General features: G+C 40.5%; 1 protein-coding gene across 4 annotated transcripts in view; it reads left to right on the top strand.

Moving 5' to 3' along the window:
- The window catches only part of Btk (Bruton tyrosine kinase), a 39,379-nt gene that overhangs the window by 1,939 nt on the left and 17,519 nt on the right, over nt 1-19,921 (top strand). For all 4 annotated transcript variants that reach the window (XM_039099954.2, XM_039099952.2, XM_039099953.2 and 1 more), the window contains exons 2-5: nt 6,850-7,020; nt 7,702-7,806; nt 12,046-12,114; nt 15,208-15,289. In XM_039099954.2, coding sequence (XP_038955882.1) covers nt 6,880-7,020; nt 7,702-7,806; nt 12,046-12,114; nt 15,208-15,289 — 397 coding nt within the window. In that variant the 5' untranslated portion in view covers nt 6,850-6,879. The remainder of the gene's footprint in view (nt 1-6,849; nt 7,021-7,701; nt 7,807-12,045; nt 12,115-15,207; nt 15,290-19,921) is intronic.

The following is a 19,921-nucleotide window of genomic DNA, read 5'->3' as shown; positions in this document are numbered from 1 at the left end:
AGACTCGTCTCAAACTTGTGGTCCTTCTGGCTTACTCACCTGCATGCTGGGATTACATGAGGACGTTGCTGCATCCACCTGACCTCTATTTTATTTAGGCCGTTTAATCTATTCGCTTGTGCAAAAAAAAAAAAAAAAGATTCCTGTTGCTAATTGCTGTTGATGTTTTGTTTAGAATCTTTGCAAATGCCTATGGGGGAGAAATAGTGTAACTTTCTGTCTACTTGTAGGGTCTTGGTGCAGTTTAAACAGGCACTATGATTTGTTCTTTCCATCTGAGCAAATTTCCTATAAAGTATCTTGTCAGTGATCTGGAGCCATAGCAGGAAGTCACTTCGATATAAGGGGGAAGACATCTCTTCTGAAACCCAAAGTTTGGGCGTTCTCCAAACAGTCATATGTATCGGTTTCTCTACTTTTCCCTGAGCAGTGCTCAGATCTAATTGCTAACCTCTGAAGAGAAGGGACGGCTAGAATTCAGGGCACAACAGAACACAAGAAGAGCTGGAGGTGGTGGCACACACTTGTAATCGCAGCACTAACGAGGCTGAGGCAGGAGGTTTGCCTGGAGTTCCAGACCAACATGAACCACAGAGGAGGAGTGGGAGGGGGGGGAGGAGGAGGAGGAAGAGGAGGAAGAGGAGGAGGAGGAGGAGGAGGAGGAGGAGGAGGAGGAGGAGGAGGAGGAGGAGGAGGAGGAAGTAGTTGTTGTTATGGAGGAGACTGACTTTTTTTTTACTCCAAACCTGCTTGGTTATGCATGAAGTCATCAGGGGAGGGGGAGGGGACACACCTCTGAGGCGCCTGAAACAATTGGGCCACGTGTAACTTTCAGTTTGTTATGGAGGTTTATGTACAGTAATTGAGCATCATCTTAGAACTGTATAAACCTGGGGTGTCTAACCACAGGCATTCCTCCCCACTGCCCACTCTCTGAATGCCCTCTTCAAAGACGCCTCAAAATGCAAAAATTTCAGGTTATTTGAACCCTAGCTTTTCTCACTGCTGACCCTCACCAAAGTGAAAATAAAGCCTGACTCCAAAAAAGAAATTTAGAGAGTTATGAGCAATTGAGTTTTAGACAAATGGAGGATTAAAATAAACTCGTTTAGTGAAAAAGTTAGTGTAGAATAAAGCCAGAGTTTTTTTTTTTAATCACTGAAAGTGACATGAAAATGAAGTAAAGATGTAGAGGAAAAGAACTCAGTCTCTCAAAGCCTGCTATTAGGAGCAGAACTTGGTACACTATCTCTGGAGGCAGTTTGGCAATATGTAGAGAAATGCAAAATGCACACACAATTTTTCACATTTCTGTATATATATGCATATATATTGTGGTGTGTATATGTGTGTTTATGATATGTGTGTCTGTTTCTGTGTACATGGTGTGTGTGTGTGTGTGTGTGTGTGTGTGTGTGTGGTTTTTTTCATGGTGTAGATGTGTATATGTATCTGTGTGTATATATCAGTACCTGTATGGTGTGTGTGTGTGTCTGTATTTGGGTATGTGTGTGGGTATTTGTGTGTGTGTGTGTTTGTGTGTGTGTGTGTGTGTGTGTGTGGTGTGTCTGTATGGTGTGTACACATGCACAAGTATGTGCCGACGCCTTCAGAGAGTGTCAGAGTTACAGGATGCTGTAAGTGGCTTGATATGGATGCTGGGAACTGAACTCCAGTCCTTTGGATAAAGAGCAGGCACCCTTCTTACCTGCTGAGCCATCTCTCCAATTCCTCCTCCTCCTCCTCCTCCTCCTCCTCCTCCTCCTCCTCCTCCTCCTCCTCTTCCTCCTCATTTCTCTTGTTATTTAGACTTTGAGACAGGGTTTCGCTGTGTATCCCAGGCTGGCCTTAAACTCACTATGTGATCCTCCTGTCTCAGCCTCCTGAGTGCTGAGAGGGCACTCATACTTCATAGCCATGGCTAGGAATAATGGTAAAGAAAAATCTTAGAATTGTTTTTTTTTTTTTGGCAAGAAGTATGTTGCATGGCAGGATGAATGGATATATGGATAATTTTAAACATAAGTAACCTATACATGATATGTGCAATATGATTCCAAATCTAAGAAAAGTACACAGGAAAAAACAAAAAGATGCCACGATTCAAATACATCTATATAGGAAGTTTGTGGTTGATTTTTAAATTTTTAGTATCATTAAACTTGAAACATTTTCTACAATGAATTTGCATTATTTTGATCTAATAGGGAAAAATAAATGTTTAACCAAAGGGAAACAAAAAATCATTTGAAAAATAAGCCAGATATAATGGAAATCTTCGTTATAAATCTGTTCACCTGTTGTGTTGACAAAGTAAGTATTTTTCAGTCAAATTTGAGCAGTGTTTCCTGAGAACTTATTGCTAACATTTGGGTTGCCTTGATACTATGAGCCTGGCATTGTAAAGACATTTCTTCTGCCTGGGCTTGATGATATATGCCTCTAATTCTAGTACATGGGGACGCAGAAGCAGGGAAATTCTGAGTTTAAGGCCAGCCTGATCTACATAGTGAGTTCCAGGATAGCCAGGACTATGTAATGAGACCTTCTCAAAGAAAAGAGAAAGGAATAGAAAAGAAAAGAAGAGAAGAGAAGAGAAAAGAAAAGAAAAAGAGCTACTGGGTTTAATAGCACCACATAAATTGGGTGTGGGAATGCAGGCCCATAATCCCAACACTCAGTGCACAGAGGAAGGAGAAGATCAGAAGGCCATGGTCATCCTTGACTACATAGGAACAGCCTCAGCTACATGGAACCTTGGTGGGGTGGGAGGAAGAAAAATCAACCTAAATCAACCTGGGAAGTAATAGCATGCTACAGAAACTGCAGGAGCTATAGATGGATGAAGATGGACAAGGTACACAGGCTACACATATTAATTTTATTATGTTTGTTGTCAAGAACCAATGAAATAACCCATGTAAGATGTTGGTCAGAAGTTGGGATGTGTGGCTCAGTGGTAGAGCTCTAGCCTAGCCCGCACAAGGTCCTGAGCTTCATCCCTAGCACCACAAACATAAACGATAAAATAATCTAAAGTGACTGACAGCTAGATGACACTAGAACAGGACTTCTTTCCTTTTTGTTTCATAAAGAATAGAAATAGCCAGATGCTTGATGGCCAACTATCAAGAGCTTTAAAGGAGAAATAATGAGAAAATGCTACTTCTTTGATATTCTGGTTAAGTAGTTCTGTTGGAGTACTATTGACTCACAGCTCTCTCATCAACTCTCTCCAATCGTAGGTGAGCTGGGTCATTTCCTCCATATTGCTTCAGTTGTTTCTAGTAGTATTTCATCTTACCCTAAGCAAGGATAATTGCCAGTAATGATTTCATTTATTGATTCTTCAAGTGCTATTGATATTAATGCTTTGGCATGGTGCAGGTTGTGTGATAACTGAACTCTGACTAATAGGCTTCCTCTTTTTGAATTCTACTGCTGCATATAGAGCTGAGAGGCTGCAAAAAGGTGCCTATGTGTACTCCTTGTATTTGGATTTTAATAATGTTACAACACTGAAACTATGTGTCACACCAACAACTCGGATTTTCTCCCTTTTCTTTCTTCCCACCTGTATGAAGCCCTCTCAGTATATGTGACATTTCTGTTACTTCAGTTTCCACTGAGTCTCTCACCCCTTGACTAACACATGCAAGGTCAGCTCTCATCATGCATATTTTTGTGTGTGTTTGAATGGCATCTATTAGCCAATGAAATCACTAGAGGCAAAATTAGAGCTTCCCACAATAAGTAGCTCCAAGGCTCTACCTGTTATCTTCTATATTATTGGCTGGTGGACCAGAGGTACCTAAGAAGGAAGTACCTCCTTTTTAGGCTGTGTGAGTCTGGATTGCATTCTAAGGAAAGGAAGAAGAACGAAGGGATAGCAAACCATGGACATTGCAGTAACCATGCAGTTCAACGGTCTAGAGGTAGAGGCTATCTTACTCCTCGCTCAGAGTGGCATAGTGGCTTACTTCCTCATATTAGACTAGCACTAAAGCTTACCTCGACACAAGCACTGTACAAATTGGATTTGTTCAAAGAAGGAAGGAAGGAAGGAAGGAAGGAAGGAAGGAAGGAAGGAAGGAAGAGGCAACAGCAGCACATGTCTTATAGGACATTAGAGCAGGTATCAGGACTGAAACTGACAATGGGTCTAAGCAGGAACGTGTTCACTAAGATCATACAACATAATAGAAGGTAAAAAGGCTCATGGTTCCTTGGGATGCATTTGACCCTCTACTGCTCATGCTACTCAGTTTCCTTAGGGTTTTATTTTGCCTTCTGTAATTTGGGTCTTTGATTATGAAAAGACACTTGATTGTAATTCATCATGAAGCAAGAGTGATATTATCGCAAATGGCTTAGCAGTCAATAAGTAATAATGACTTATTAGTTGCAATCAATAAGTGATAATGACTTATTAATTACAAGCAACAAAGTGATAATTACTTAGTAATTATAATTAATAAGTAACGATGACTTATTAATTACAATTACTAAGTAATAACCAAATGATAAGTAATAATAACTTATTACTCCATGACATAGCAATTAATAAGACTAGAGTATAAGGTTTGCTGTGTTACCACTGCTTGTCAGTAATTGGAGAATTATGCTATTAAGCGAAAATTTGGAGGTTGGCTGAAACTGAAGGTAGGACTGACGGCTTGTCACTCTGGTGGGAGTCCATTTTAGGCAGAGGGCAAGAAAGGGGACTTATGTAGCAAGGTGAAGGGAAGGGTTTGCATTTCTGCATCATTTCTTTTTAAAGATTACTAACAAAACACTAACCTGAGCTGGAGAGATGGCTCAGCCATTTAGAGCAATGACTGCTCTTCTAGAGGGCCTGAGTTCAAATCCCAGCAACCACATGGTGGCTCACAACCATCTGTAATGAGATCTGATGTCCTCTCCTGGTGTGTCTGAGGACAGTGACAGTGTACACAGATACATAAAATAAAGAAATAAATCTTTTTAAAAAATTAACCCAACCCACTGCCAGAAGGCTGCAGCAACTGTGCCATAGACAGAAAGCAGAGATCATTCTGACAGTCTCTGAAACCATTTTTGTCTTCTTAGCATGGTAATAGAACTGTCTGGGGTTGGGGATTTAGCTCAGTGGTAGAACGCTTGCCTAGCAAGTGCAAGACCCTGGGTTTGGTCCCCAGTTCCGGAAAAAAAAAAAAAAAAGAACTGTCTACACCACAGGAAAGGGCAAAACAACTGTACATAGCACCAGGCTTTAATTAAAAACCACCAAACCAAACCAAACCAACCCCAACCCCCCCTTGTTCTCCCTCCTTTAAAAAAAATCACCTTTTCAGAGGAAAAAAAGTAGAAGTGCTGACTTTACTTTTTTGGTTTTTATAGTGCCACAAAAAGCAAAAGGTATTTCGTGAGAATAAAATTTCACACTCCTTCCAGGGAAAAGGCCTCTGATTCTAAGCTAAGTTCCAAGGAGATATAATGATTTTTTTGTTACTCTGTGGTCCGTTTTTATGACTATCATCTTTTCACATATGTTTCTAATGAAACTTTAGAATTGGCAGAATTGTGTGTAAACTTTAGGTAGATTGAGGTAAGAGTGTGTGTGTTTGCTCACACACATACGAGCGTGCGCGTGTATGTCTGTCTGTCTGTCTGTCATTCTTGAGCTGTGCTTGGTGTGCATACCTATAGTCTAGATAGCACTGCAGATGCTGAAGCAGCAGAATTGGTCTGACGTCTGGGCCTGTCTTGGCTTCCAAATGAGTGGAAGGTCAGCATGAGCTACATTGGGGTTTCAATCCTCAGCACCACAGAAAAGCATTTGATGGCTTTGTGGAATTTTCTGGAGAATTCTAAGCATATTTCTCTTCCTAAATAAGCACAGCTGGCATCCTTAAGAGTAACATAGTTACTTTACTTTTTAAAAAAATATATGTGTTATTTTATTGTATGGTTATGAGTGTTTTGCCTGTACTAACATATATGCACCACTAGCATAGTGGATGCCCAAGGACAGAAGAAGGCACCAAATATCCTGAAACTAGGGTTACAAGTGTTTGTGAGCCATCATCTGGGTGTCAGAAACTGAATCCTGATTTTCTGCAGGAACAACAAGTGCTTTTAACCACTGCTCCATTGATACATCACTTTTACCTGGTGCCATCTGAAAGAAACCATCTAAGGAGAAGGGAGAGGGAGGCCGAAGGGCTAAAGTACTGTAGGAAAGCTGGTCTCAGCTTGAAAACAAAGCTCTCCTTTATACCCTGGTTAGCAGGGAGTGAGCTAAGTCACCTGGCTGGCAGTTATTGTGTGCTCATAAGTACAGGTGAAGCCTCCATGTCTTTTTAGCTACAGACCTGAGCGGGTAACTTTCGAAAGATTACATCATTGTTTAAGATCCTGGGAACTGAAAGTTCAGTGTGTGCCTTAGTGACTTCTGGTACTTGAATTCTCCCTTTGAGCATATCAGGGTCAATGGTTTCACAGAAAATTTTGCAGTTTACAGATTTGGAATGTGCCATAAAAGGGTAAATAGTGTAACGTGGTGTCTAGATATTCCTGACCACCCGAGGGCACACTGTTGGCCTACAGAGCATTCAGTTCCCTTACACAAGAAGCCCAGTTTTATAAACTCAGCACGTAGAATCAATCCCCTGGTTAAATAGTATGCATTCACTGTACTTGAAATTTGACCAAGTTGGGGACTGTGAAAGAAGATGTTCAGGCAGAAATAAGGCTCCTTGCTAGTGCTATCTATTTGTGTTTTGTTTACAACAGGTAGCAGGGTTAAGGCAGAACCAAGTAGGACAAAAATGACTATGCTAGAACCTTAAAACCTTTTACTATCCACAGCACACAGACAAGTTCCAGAGAGAGGAAGCCATGGCTGCTGTGATACTGGAGAGCATCTTTCTGAAGCGCTCCCAGCAGAAAAAGAAAACATCACCTTTAAATTTTAAGAAGCGCCTATTTCTCCTGACTGTGCACAAACTTTCATACTATGAATATGACTTTGAACGTGGGGTAAGTTTCCCAAATTACGAAGCGCAAATTTCACTATTTCAAGGACATAGTCTTGGATCTTCTGTGAGACACGAGATATGTCTTCCATGGTAGCAAGGGTTGGTGGGTAGGAATTAAGTAAACCTAAGTACATCAAACTCAAAAAAATATTTCCTAGCCTAGGAGGAGGTACAGTCATGCCAGGGAAAAAAGTCAAGGGTGTTAGGAAGCTATTCAGAATGTCTTACCATGGGATTGTGTGGTTGGTAAGAACTCACTATATGCTTGTTGAGAATAAAATCCAAGAACTTGACATCGCTTTTTTATTTCTGTGGCAAAAATGCATATAATCATTTATTCTTCTATGTTATCTGCTTCCCATTTGGTATTTAAAGGTTAGATAAAATGTTGGATTTTTTTCAAACTAACAGGTTCTGCCAGGCACAGTGACACATACTTTTACTCCCAGCACTCGGGTTTATGTAGTGAGTTCTAGGCCAGCCAGGGCTACATAGTGAAACCTGTGTCCAAAACAAACGAACAAAAACAAAACAAAACAAACAAACAAAAAAACCAAAAAAAGGTTCTGTTAGGTTGCAAGTACCACCTCACCACGACAGTGACTAGATAACAGTGTGTAAATATCTGGTTGCTTGATCACTCGTAATCTTCCTCCATTTTCTTCCTCATTCTTTCCTTCAGAGAAGAGGCAGTAAGAAAGGTTCAATAGATGTCGAGAAGATCACCTGTGTTGAAACAGTAGTTCCTGAAAAAAATCCCCCACCAGAAAGACAGATTCCAGTTCCGGTAAGATGAAGCTTGTGTCAAAGAGGGGGAGCTACAGACTGTAAGGCGCTTGAAATTCTCAAATACTCCAAATACAACGGTGGTGGTGTAGTGCATTGTTTTGTTTCCTTAACAAATTCTTCACAGGGAGCCAGCAAGATTGTTCAGTGGGGAGGGGAACTTGCTGCCACACCTGATGACTTGAGCTCCATCCCTGAAAATTGTCCTCTCACCTCCACCTAAGAACTGTGCCTCATATGTGGACACTCGCGCACGCGTGCGCACGCATACACACACACACACACACACACACACACACACACACACACACACGAAACAAATAGCAAGAATGCAAGAAAAATAATTGTTTTCATTCAGGCTGGATATGGTAAAGTGCTTGCCACAGCAAGCCCAAGGTCTTCAGAATCCCCAGAATTCACCTCAAGCCAGGCCTGGCAGTGCATTTGTAAACTCAGCACTCCTATGGCAAGATGGGAGGTGGAGACAGGAGAATTCCTGGAAGCTCAAGGTCCAACTAGTTTGACATATGCAACAGCTGAAAAAGTGACCTTGTCTCAAAGAAGGTGGGAGGCGAGAACTGATACCCGAGGCTGTCCTCTGACATGCACAGGCACACTCCTGCAAATACATACATACACATACATACATACATGCATGTTTTAAAAATTGCTTTCCTTTTTTGAAGATTTACTTTTAAATATGTGTATTATGTTTATATGTGGCTATGCATGTTATATATATATATACATACGTCTATACATACATATATATACACACTCATATACATTATATAATTAGAATATAATATTATTATATACCTTGACTTATTTTCTTTGGGAAGGGGTTGGTATTTTAGATTTTTTATGGGTGTGTGTAGCATAAGCTTATGCAAATACACATGAACCTGTTTGAGTGTATGTGGGAGCCAGGGGCCTTTCTCTGTCAGTCACTCTCCTCCTTTTCTGTGTAAACTTTTAAAATTATATTTATCTGTGTGTGTATTATGTATGTATGTATGTATGTATGTATGTATGTATGTATGTGTGTATGTATGTATGTACTCGTTATTTATTTGAGACAGAGTGATTGCTAGCCAGGAATACATTATGTAGACCTGCCTGAATTTAAACTCAGAGGCTCACCTGCCTCTGCCCCCTCAGTGCTCGGATTACAAGTGTGTGCTAGCAGGCCTGGCTGCACTTAGTTGTTTGTTTGTTTGGTGCATGTAAGTGGGTAGGTTCAAACGCACCACAGCATAAATATGGAAGCCAGAGGTCAACTCATGGAAATCAGGTCTTGCCTTCCACCATCAAGTTCCTGGAGATTGGACTGACGTCACCAGGCTCGGTGACAAGTGCTTTGACTCTCCGAGCCATTTGGGGAGCTGGAGTTACAGACATTTATTAACTGCCAAGTTGGTGTTGAAAATCAAATCCAGGTTCTCTGAAAAAAAAAACAGCCATCTCCTTAGAAACTATCTCCCTATCCCCCCTTTAAAAGGTTTACTACTTTGTGAATGTTTGTGTGCATGTATGTGCACTACATGCATGCCTGCTACCTGGTGTCAGTGGAGGCCAGAACACTGTATAAGTTCTGCTGTTTTCTGGGTCCCCTGAAATTGAAGTTGCAGGCAGTTGTGAGCCTCCATGTAGGGCCTGGGAACCAAATCCTGGTCCTTTGCAAGATTAGCAAGTACTCTTTGCTTTTTCTGGATTTTCAAGCAGGTGTGTGTGTGTGTGTGTGTGTGTGTGTGTGTGTGTGTGTGTGTGTGTGTCCCTAGCTCCTGGAACTTATTCTGTACACCAAGCTGGCCTCAGAGTCACAGAGATCTGCCGGCCTCTGCCTCCCTAGTGCTGGGATCAAAGGTGTGTGCCCCAAACATTTTTTTAAGGTATTTGAGTGTTTTGCCTGCATGTATGTAAAGATGCTGTGTTTGAATGTCTGGTGTGAATGGAGGCCAGAAGAGGGTGTCAGAGTGACTGGGCCTAAAGTTCCAGGTGTTTGTGAGCTGTGATGTGAGTCCTGAGATGTAAACTGAGTCCTCTGCAGGAACAGGCTCTACTCTTAATTGCTGAGTCATCTCTCCAACTCCAATAATGCTTTTATTATTTTTGTTTATATTACATTTCATTTTCTAGACGTTGAAAACTACGTAGGATGTATTTCTCTCCCCATTCTCTATAACATGAGATATTTCAAATAATAGTTAAATTTTCAGAGAAAACATATTTTATTGCTGACTTATTTTTACCGATAAGATTAAACAATAATGTGTCATTTGTGAATTGTATGTTTCTATTTGACCACTTTTTTGAGGTATTTACTGAGTTTCTCCCACTTTCAAAGGCATCTTGATATAAGACTATCAGTCCTTTGTTAATATTATTGTGTTGAAAATATTCTTCCAGTTTTTTAGTCTTTGAATTTGGTTTTGGTTTATTTTATTCTGCCCATGCCTCTTTCCTTCCTCTTGCCTATCTGTCTCTCCTCCTCTTCCCCCTCTTGCCCCTCCCCCCCTCCTCCTCCCCCTCCTCCCCCTCCTCCTCTTTCTTCAAGAAATGGTCTCTGTATGTATTTCCAGATGGCCAGGCTGGTCTTGACCTTATGGAAAGCAGGTTCTGTCTCCCAGATAGTAAGATTAAATGTATATGCCAACACATACAGCTCTTTCTTTCTTCTTCCTCTTCCTCTTCCTCTTCTTTTTCTTCTTCTTCTTCCTCCTCCTCCTCCTCCTCTTCTTTTTCTTCTTCTAAATTTTCTTCTTCTTGGATATTTTATCTATTTATATTTCAAATGTTCTCCCCTGCCCTGTTTTCCATATCCCCTCCCCCTGCTTCTGTGGGGATGCACCCATTCCCAGCCACCCACTCCAACTTCAATGCCCTGGCATTACCCTACATTGAGGAAACGAGCCTTCACAGCACCAAGGGATTTTCCTCCTATTGATGCTGGACAATGCCATCCTCTGCTGCATATGTGACCTCTTTTTCTGTTTGTATTTTTGACAGTCTGACAGTCTCCCTCTGTAGCACAGGTAGCCCAAGTTGGCTTAAACTCCCTCTGTACCCAGGCTCCCAAGTACTGGGATTACAGCTGTGTACCATCACACCCACATCCTCATTTCTCTATAATTGTTTTTTTGGCAGTGCTGGTACTTGAATCCAGAATATCGTGCATATAAGGCAAGCACTCTAGCAGTGAGCTACAGCCCCATCCCATCATGCTTCTACTTTCATCTTATTTGCTTAATTCTATCCGAACTTTACATTTGAGTGTGATGTGAAATAGCAATCTAATTCCTAATTGCTGAGAAATTACATTTTTGCCAATGTTTTGAAATGCCTATGGATCTATTGGAATGGAAGTAATCATTAAGAAATTATTTTGGTCCCTGGAGAGATGGTTCAGTAGTTGAAAGCAATCGTTCCTCTTTCAGAGGCATAGGTACAGTTTCTAACATGCGACTGGATGGCTCACCATCAGTACAACTCCAGGTCCAGGGCAAACCATGCCATTTTCTGGCATCTATAGATAGACAGGCGACTAAATACAAAATAAACATTTTTAAAAAAATAAAGGTCTGACATTTTTGCTAGAGTTTTTTGATGCCATGGGAGAAGATTCCCAGTACTGAAAGAAACCTGGAAAAGAGCAGCACTTCTGTCTTAGTTACTTTTCTATTACTGTGTAAACACCATGGCCAAAAGAACTTATAAAAGAAATGTTTAGGGGCTGGAGAGATGGCTTGTGGTTAAGAGACAGCCTGCTCTTCCAGAGGTCCTGAGTTCAATTCCCAGCAACCACATAGTGGCTCACAAGCATCTGTAATGGGATCTGATGCCCACTTCTGGCATGCAGGTGTACATGCAGATAGAGCACTCATATACATAAATAAATAACCATTACGAAAAGAAATGTTTAATTTGGGGCTTATGGTTTCAGAGGGTTAGAGTCTATGATGGTGGAGCAGAGGCATGTCCACAGGAACAGCTGAGAGCTTACTTACACCATGGTCCACACCTCAGAAGCTGAGAGGTTGAAAATGAGTCTTTTGAAACCCCCAAGCCTATCTCCAGTGACACATGTCCCCCAAGTACAGCACACATCCTAATCCTTCTAACCAAAGATTCCACCAACTAGGGACCAAGTATTCAAATTCATGAGCCAATGGAGGCCATTCTCATCCAAACCACCACAGCATCCATAGGTAACCAACTCTATTTCCTTTTTTCATTACAGAGGAGGGGTGAGGAGTCCAGTGAAATGGAACAGATTTCAATCATTGAAAGGTTCCCGTACCCATTTCAGGTGAGTTATTTTATCTAAGGCACTCTGAAAAAGCCTCTGTAATGAGTAATTAGAAATGAATTGAAGGATACTAGGTCCCAGTGAGTAGAAATTGAAGCCATCAAGGAAGACATGTTAAGGAACCAGGCCTGTTTGGCCCACTGCACAGTATGGCAGTCACTAAATTGAGTTTCCAAGAGAGAAAGAGTTTATTTACAAGGTAGAAAGAGGAGACGCATATCTTAAATAGTCTTCTCTGCTAGGGTTGGAGGACATTTATTGAGAATGTAAGCACGGCAACTTAAGGTATGGACACAGGTGGTTAAAGATAATCAGTTGTTGGCAAATGCAGAATCAATTGTCACTGCTCTTCCTGGGACACATATTCAGAAAATGCATAATCTGAGGGTGGAGTTTTTATCTCTATTAGATCATTCTTTGAGGATCTGTACCGGCACACGTGAAGAGCCAATGGTTTCTCTTAATTTTCTCTTTCCACACTACCCCTTCTAATTTTTCTCTCTCTCAGCCCACTCTCTTTCCTTCGAATCCCCTTCTCCTAACCTCCCCAACCCCCATTCTAACCCTCTTCCTTTCCCTCCTGACCCCACCTCCCTTTTAGTCCTTTCCCTTTCTGTCCTAAACTTTCCATAATAATCTTCCTCTTCCTCTCTCCTCCACCAGTTTTAAAAATGATAAGATCTCTACAAAAGATGTAAGGCAGGTCTCAAACTTACAATCCTCCTACCGTAGTCTCCCAGCTGCTGGGATTACAGGCTTACTAACTATTGCTACCACACCCAGTCAGAACTGGTAATACTGGTTGGTAAGAGACCTTGGAGTTCCTTGAAAGGTAACCCAGGCAACAATTATTATAATTAATCTTCTGTCAGAGGTCTTTGCAACAAAGCTGGGCTGGCTAATACATACCTCAGCTGTGTTATTTGCAGGATTAATGGGGTGTTTTTGAAGTCAAATAAAAGCAAACAAAAGGTAGGTTAGTAGATGAGATTAGCCCAGCTGTGTTTGTTGACTGGTAATGACATAAGTTAGGATTCTGTCCTTCTGTGGAGTCTTAGACATCTCTACATCTTATTTTCTGAATTCCAACATTCATGAGATTGGCTCTCAGGTCCTTGGAAGATACTTTTGAGCTGCAAATGACATATATTTACTAACAGAAGCCCTTCATTTAGTAAGTATGCAGCAAAAGCCTCCTGGGCAGCAAGACTAACAGGCAGAAAGAAAAATGTAAATAAGCAAAGCCTTATTTATTTACTTACATTAAAAGCTTACATGCAACATATGAAATTGACAAGCATATTTGCTTTTTTGTTTTCCCCACCTACCACAATTTCTTTCCATCTACACCTCAAAAAGGTTGTAAATCAGTGGTAGCCATATTCCGTTATGTCTTCTTTGTGATGAGTGAATTGAGAAAGACACTCTGCTTATTGACTGCTCATCTCACTTCCTCCTGGTTCTGCATGTCTATTTAATGGTGGTCATGTGGGTTGAAAAGGCAGAAAAGGGGAGGGAAGGGATAGTATTAGGAAGTTCAGTAGGGGGAGGGCTTATTAGACACTCATATACACTCTGGTCTGGTCTAAACAGATGGAGAGTGTCTTTTTGATGGATGCAGTGCAAGCCATAGAAGAGAGTATGATTTGGGCTTCCAGTTGGCTTGTTTGTATCCTGAGAGCTGGGTAGGTCACATGCAGTGAATGTAGCAGCCTCTGAAGCAGTGAAAGTCAGAAAAGGAAGTGGAAAGTCTCAGGGGAGGGGGCTTTCTGTCATGGATTTATGAGCACAGCAAGACCAACGGGCAAAAAGAAAAATGTAAAATGATTTCTTTCATGTTGCTGACTGTTAGAAAACTTGTAAAGGTAGGATATTTGTGACATAATTTTGACTATCACTGCCTTGGAACTTGATCTTGTTTGGCTGCATGAGCAGATAATGAAGAACAGCATTATATAATTCATAATTCATAATTCAAAAAACTGTATTTGACTTTAAAGTTCATTGTGTGATGTCTATTAACTTTATGAGAGTTAGACCTCAAACTTTTTTTGAGACATTATTTCAGTATGTACCCAAGGCTAGCCTAGAGTTCACCATCCTCCTGCCTCAAGTTCCTGAGTAATGGGATTACAGGTATACGTCACAGGTATATGCTTGACTTTAGAACCAAATCTTTCACATTTTATGCATCTCTGTAATACTTAACACAATGAAAATGGTGTTTGAAAAATACTGATGGATTTGATGATAGTCCCTGATATATACTTATTCAATTTGAAACAAATTTGTAGTTCTTTTTTTAAAAGATTATTTATTAGATGTTAATATATTGTAGTTGTCTTCAGATACACCAGAAGAAGGCATCAGATCCCATTACAGATGGTTGTGAGACACCATGTTGTTGCTGGGATTTGAACTCAGGACCTCTGGAAGAGCAGTCAGTGCTCTTAACTGCTGAGCCATCTTTCCAGCCCCAAATTTGTAGTTCTGATTTGGGTTTGTTTTGGCAAATATTAGTGAGAAAACACCACTGGAGAGAGGTGTAAACATCACAAATTAAAATTTTACTCCCTCTTATCCTAGCCAAAAAAATAAATAAATAACAAGAGTTTAAGTCATATAAATTACTCCTTCAAATTTCTTCCATATAACCCAAAATTTAATACTGAGATCATAAAATATCCTTTGCTAAAGGAAAAAAAATCTATCAGCTAAAGAAAACATTGGAAACTAATTAGACATATAAATTAAAACACACATTAAGGGGACTTAAGAGTATTCAAAAGCTAAAAACTTTGAAGCCTTACATCCTTGGACATGAGTAGTTCAGGAATTCTTTAAGTGGTTTACCTGACTCCTGAACCAATGCTAAGTGAATACCCTGTTTGTTTGTTGTTTTTTGTTTGTTTTTCTTTCTTTCTTTCTTTCTTTCTTTCTTTCTTTCTTTCTTTCTTTCTTTCTTTCTCTCTTTCATTTATTTTTTGTTTTTCTTTCTTTTAAACTGTACTTTAAAACTTACTCATTGCTCTGAGATCTTTCTTCTTACTTTCTGAGGCCTAACTTTGGAATTTGGTGTGTTTGTCACTCCAGGTCGTATATGATGAAGGACCTCTCTATGTTTTCTCCCCAACCGAAGAGCTGAGAAAACGCTGGATTCACCAGCTCAAAAATGGTGAGGATCACTTTGAAGTTAAACTAGTTTTAGAAAGGAAAATAAGGAAATTGTAAGAAAGAGAGGAGAGGAGAGAGAAAGAAAGCGAGAAGGAGAAATAGAGAAAAGAAAATGAATTAATGAAAGGGAAAAGACTAAGCAGGGGGTAATAGAGGAAGGCGAGGAGAGTGAGAGTGTTTTACCTCAACAGATTAATGTTCCATCATAGGAATAAAAGATAACTTTATAAACTGAGAGTTCTAACTGGGTTCCATCACATCTCTCCAGCACAAATTTGTGCTTTAAAAATGTGGCTATTATTGGTGGGTGGTGGTGATGCTGCTGCTGCTGCTGGTGGTGATGTGTGTGCGTGTGTGGGCAATAATGGACAACTTTCAGTATTCAGTTCTCTTCTTCCATTGTGGGTTCCAAAAATGGAACTGGTGTCATTAGGTTTACATCGAAAGTTCCTTTTCCTGGGAAACCATCTCACCAGCCCTCTCTAATGCAGTTTCCTAATCATGGGACACCTTCATTTTCTGATTTATATAACAATATCATGTAAATGCTGCACCATTTACAAAGCCGGTGTATGACTCCATGATTATACAATATTTAACTTGCTGGGTATGAGATGCCTAGCTATAAACATTCATTAGAAGGAGTGCTAGAGTGTTTGAAGTCAGAGTCAAAGAGCTTAGCCACTTTCTCCCATTGATTTTTGCCAAATAGGGCATGGGCTTCTTTGTGGTCCAGCTTTTTCTCCCAAATGACCATGATGATAACGCCTGCCATCCTCACCTCCAGAGTTGCCTGAGAATCAAAAAATATTAACATGTTTAAAAGTATGGGCTGGAGAGATGGCTCAGTGGTTAAGAGCACTTCCAGAGGTCCTGAGTTCAAATTCCAGCAACACATGGTGGCTCACAACCATCTGTAATGGGATCTGATGCCCTCTTCTGGTGTGTCTGAGGACAGCCATAGTGTACTTATATATAATAAATAAAAACATCTTTGAAAACGAAAATAAAAAATGTATGAAAAAAACCCATAAGGGACTAGATAAGCCAGAGGCAGCCATCTCTTTATTGTGGGTAAATGTCTTCCAAGGAGCTACTTTGTAGTCGTTGCTTTGTGGAGACCTAAACTTGAACATTTCCTCCGCGTTTCACCACACAGTGATTAAGATAAGCTTCACTGTAAATTCGTGCAGCACAGGATGCATGCGCATATTCTAGTGAGTATATATAGCTACGTGTCAAGTGACTGAGAGATTAACTGGTTGAGTTGACATCAGGAAAGGCTGCCTAGAGAAACAGGAAGGAGGGCAGACTGATAACGGCACAGTTGGGCTAGCATGACAGCCCTTTGTCTTCACGGACATTTAGATTTCAATACTTGGTGGTTGGCCTTGTTCGCTCCTTGAAAGTATAGCTAGTATAAATTATAATCACCAACTGTTTCAAAATAAAGGAGGAAAGGAAGAAAAGGGCCATTGAGTTATTGAATTCTTACTGTGCGCCAGACACTGAGCTAAGTAACTTGTTGTATGCATTATTGCATTTCATTCTCACAATAATCTTGGACTAATAGCAACCATAGCTAGCACCCTACAGGCATGAACTATGCTCCACTGTCTGTGATTAAGTGCTTCAAATGTATTGGCTCATTTAATTCTCACAATTGTTTTATGATTTACCATTTTCCTATTTCCAGGTGAAAGAATTGAGGCTCAAAGAAGTAACATAACTGCCCATGAGCATATAGCTAGTCAATGGGGAAGCCTGGATATAGGCTTGAGACTCCGGTCTCAAAATGAATATACTATTTCTAAGCCAGAGAAGAATTCCTAAAGACTGATCTAAGAACTAGAGAAGGCATCTATATTTGTACCTCTTTGGCTCTGTTGACACTGTTTCATTAACTGTTTTGTACACAGAAAACAATTGAGTAAAAAAAAAAAAGACACGCATATTGAATTTTCTATGGGAGTTAAGTACCTATCACTAACCTAGGTTCTGCAATGCTGGCTGACAGCGAGTTAGTTAGGAAACAGGAAACCATGGGCAGACTATCTGAGGAGAAGCTAGGGAGAAATGTGTGAGTTAGCAGTTCTTTCACACTTTGAACACTCATTTCCAAACCAAGATCATTAACCAAAATGACCAGAGGCTAAACATGAAGCTAAGATAGCAGAAACACTGTCACTTCAGCTACATTGTTAATGGTCCCTAGACTGTGTGGCTAGGGACAGTTTTGCATTCTCTTCTGTTTTGCTGACGATACCTCCAATCTACATCGCCAAACCAATTTGGACAAACCCCAGAAGACAACGCAGGTGCTTTCTTTTCTAACAAGTAGTATTGCTGATGAGAGATTTAGATGAAAGTCTTAATAATCTCAGGTTAGTCCTAATAATCTCAGGTGCTAATGGTGAAAAAAGAAAAGTGCTGGGGTTGGGGATTTAGCTCAGTGGTAGAGTGCTTGGCTAGCAAGCACAAGGCCCTGGGTTCGGTCCCCAGCTCCGAAAAAAAAAAAAAAAAGAAAAGAAAAGAAAAAGAAAAGTGCTGTCCTGCTTGATGTAGTGGTGTACATCTTTAATTCCAGCACTCAGAAGGCAGAGGCAGGAGGTTCTTTGTAAATTCCAGGCTATCTTGGTCTACATAGAGAGCTCTAGCTAGGCCAGCCAGGGCTACATAGTGAGACCCTGTCTCAAAACAACAACAACAACAAAACAAACAACAACAACAACAACAACAACAAAAACAACCAAAAATCTTTATTAGAAACCTTCGAGTCGGGGCTGGGGATTTAGCTCAGTGGTAGAGCGCTTGCCTAGGAAGCGCAAGGCCCTGGGTTCGGTCCCCAGCTCCGGAAAAAAGAACCAAAAAAAAAAAAAAACCTTCGAGTCTTATTATAGTGATACTATTCCTCTCTTGGGTTAAAAGCATTAAATGAAAATCACCAACATGCAAAGGAAAAGACTTTATCTGAGTATTGATTACTGCTGGAGGGGTATTAATCATAAAGAGGAATGGAGGAGCCTTCCAAATTATTAGGTCCAAGTGAGGTTAAACAGTGAGTGATTAAAGTGGCTTGCTATACACTGTAGATCTGTGTCATTTGTCCTAAGTAAATTGTATTTTCTGTTTCCTATTTCTTCTTCTTCTTTCTCCTTTGGATAACAGAAATGGACCTATGATCTATATGTCTTTTGTTTCTCCCCCCCCTCTCTTTCTCTCTTTCTTTCAGACACTCTCACTATGTAGCTTTGCATGACCTAGAAATTAAGATCTAGAACTTTCCATCGACTTTTATCTGTTGTGTATCACAAAGATCTGCCAGCTTCAGCCTTCTGAGTGCTAAGATTAAAGGCACGGCACACTACACTCTGTGCTGAGAGGCTTCTGAACAAATATATTACAAAAGGAGACCTCAGGAAGCTTTATTTCCTCTCAACTAGCATACATGCATAGACTATATTGTCAGAGTAGGCCATTGTTAAGTCTTCTAGTCGACTGGTGCCCTGACCTCCAGAAGGCAGAAAGGAGCTAGAGGTCTTGAAACCCCTTGGTGAAGGGTATATCCCAGTGGGGAGAAACAGAGGGTGGTTGTGATCAAAGCAATTAGCCTGGGCAGGCATTATTTAGAAATATTTAAAGCTATATAGAGTTGTGGCCACTTGTATTACATTACTGTTCTTTTAAAGATTTTATTTATTTATTTTATGTATGTGAGTACACCAGAAGAGGTCATCGGATCCCATTACAGATGGTTGTGAGCCACCATGTGGTTGCTGGGAATTGAACTCATGACTTCTCTCCAGCTCTACATTACTGTTTTTAAAGTGTGTATAGGTGATGTGACTGCCACCCACCATGTGCTTGGTAGTGGTACAGAGGAACACTGACATTTTGGCAGGGGAGATTGGATAAAAGACTCAAAGCTCGTGATGAAAAGCTCAGTGGAGCAGCATGTGCCTAGCATGTTCAAGGTCTCCATTTTAATCCACGTAATTACCCCATCCCCAATTAAGTTCGTGTTGTGAAAAGCATCAAAAAGTCATCATCTTTTTTGTTTCTTTTGTTTTTGTTGTTGATATTGCTTTTTTTGTCGTTGTTATTGTTGGTTTGCTGGTTGGTTTTCGTTTTTGAGAGAGGGTTTCATGTAACCTGGCTGGTCTCAAACTTGCTACGTAAATTAAGGATGGATGGTCTTGACCTTCTGCATCTACTTCCTGAGTCCTGGGATTACCAATTACTACGCCTGTTCTATGAGGTTCCAGGGATTGAACCCGGGTCTTTGTGCATACTAAGCACTCTCTCAACTGAGCTACATCCTCAGCTTCAGGATTTTGTAGTGTATTTTCCCCAGCCAAACCTTGAACTTCAGCTCTTCCTGCCTCAGCCTCCCAAGTGCTACTTTGGACTACACAAGGAAACCCTGGTGCAAAAACCAAAACCAAACCAAGCAACCAGTCAGCCAAAACCACGACAATAACAAAAAAAGCACTTTTAAGTTATTTTCCACACTGGACTATTTTAGTTTTGTCTTATAAAACCTTCCTAACAGTGATGTGTGTGTTTGGAACAATCCAGCTCTTGTTCTCAGCTCTCAACTTCGCCGATTGTTTCCACTGAGTTTACTTCTCTC

The sequence above is a fragment of the Rattus norvegicus genome, chromosome X (assembly GCF_036323735.1).
Source record: "Rattus norvegicus strain BN/NHsdMcwi chromosome X, GRCr8, whole genome shotgun sequence".
NCBI lineage: Eukaryota > Metazoa > Chordata > Mammalia > Rodentia > Muridae > Rattus > Rattus norvegicus.
Note: the sequence above shows the minus strand (reverse complement) of the source record. Positions and strands in the feature narration are given on the sequence as shown.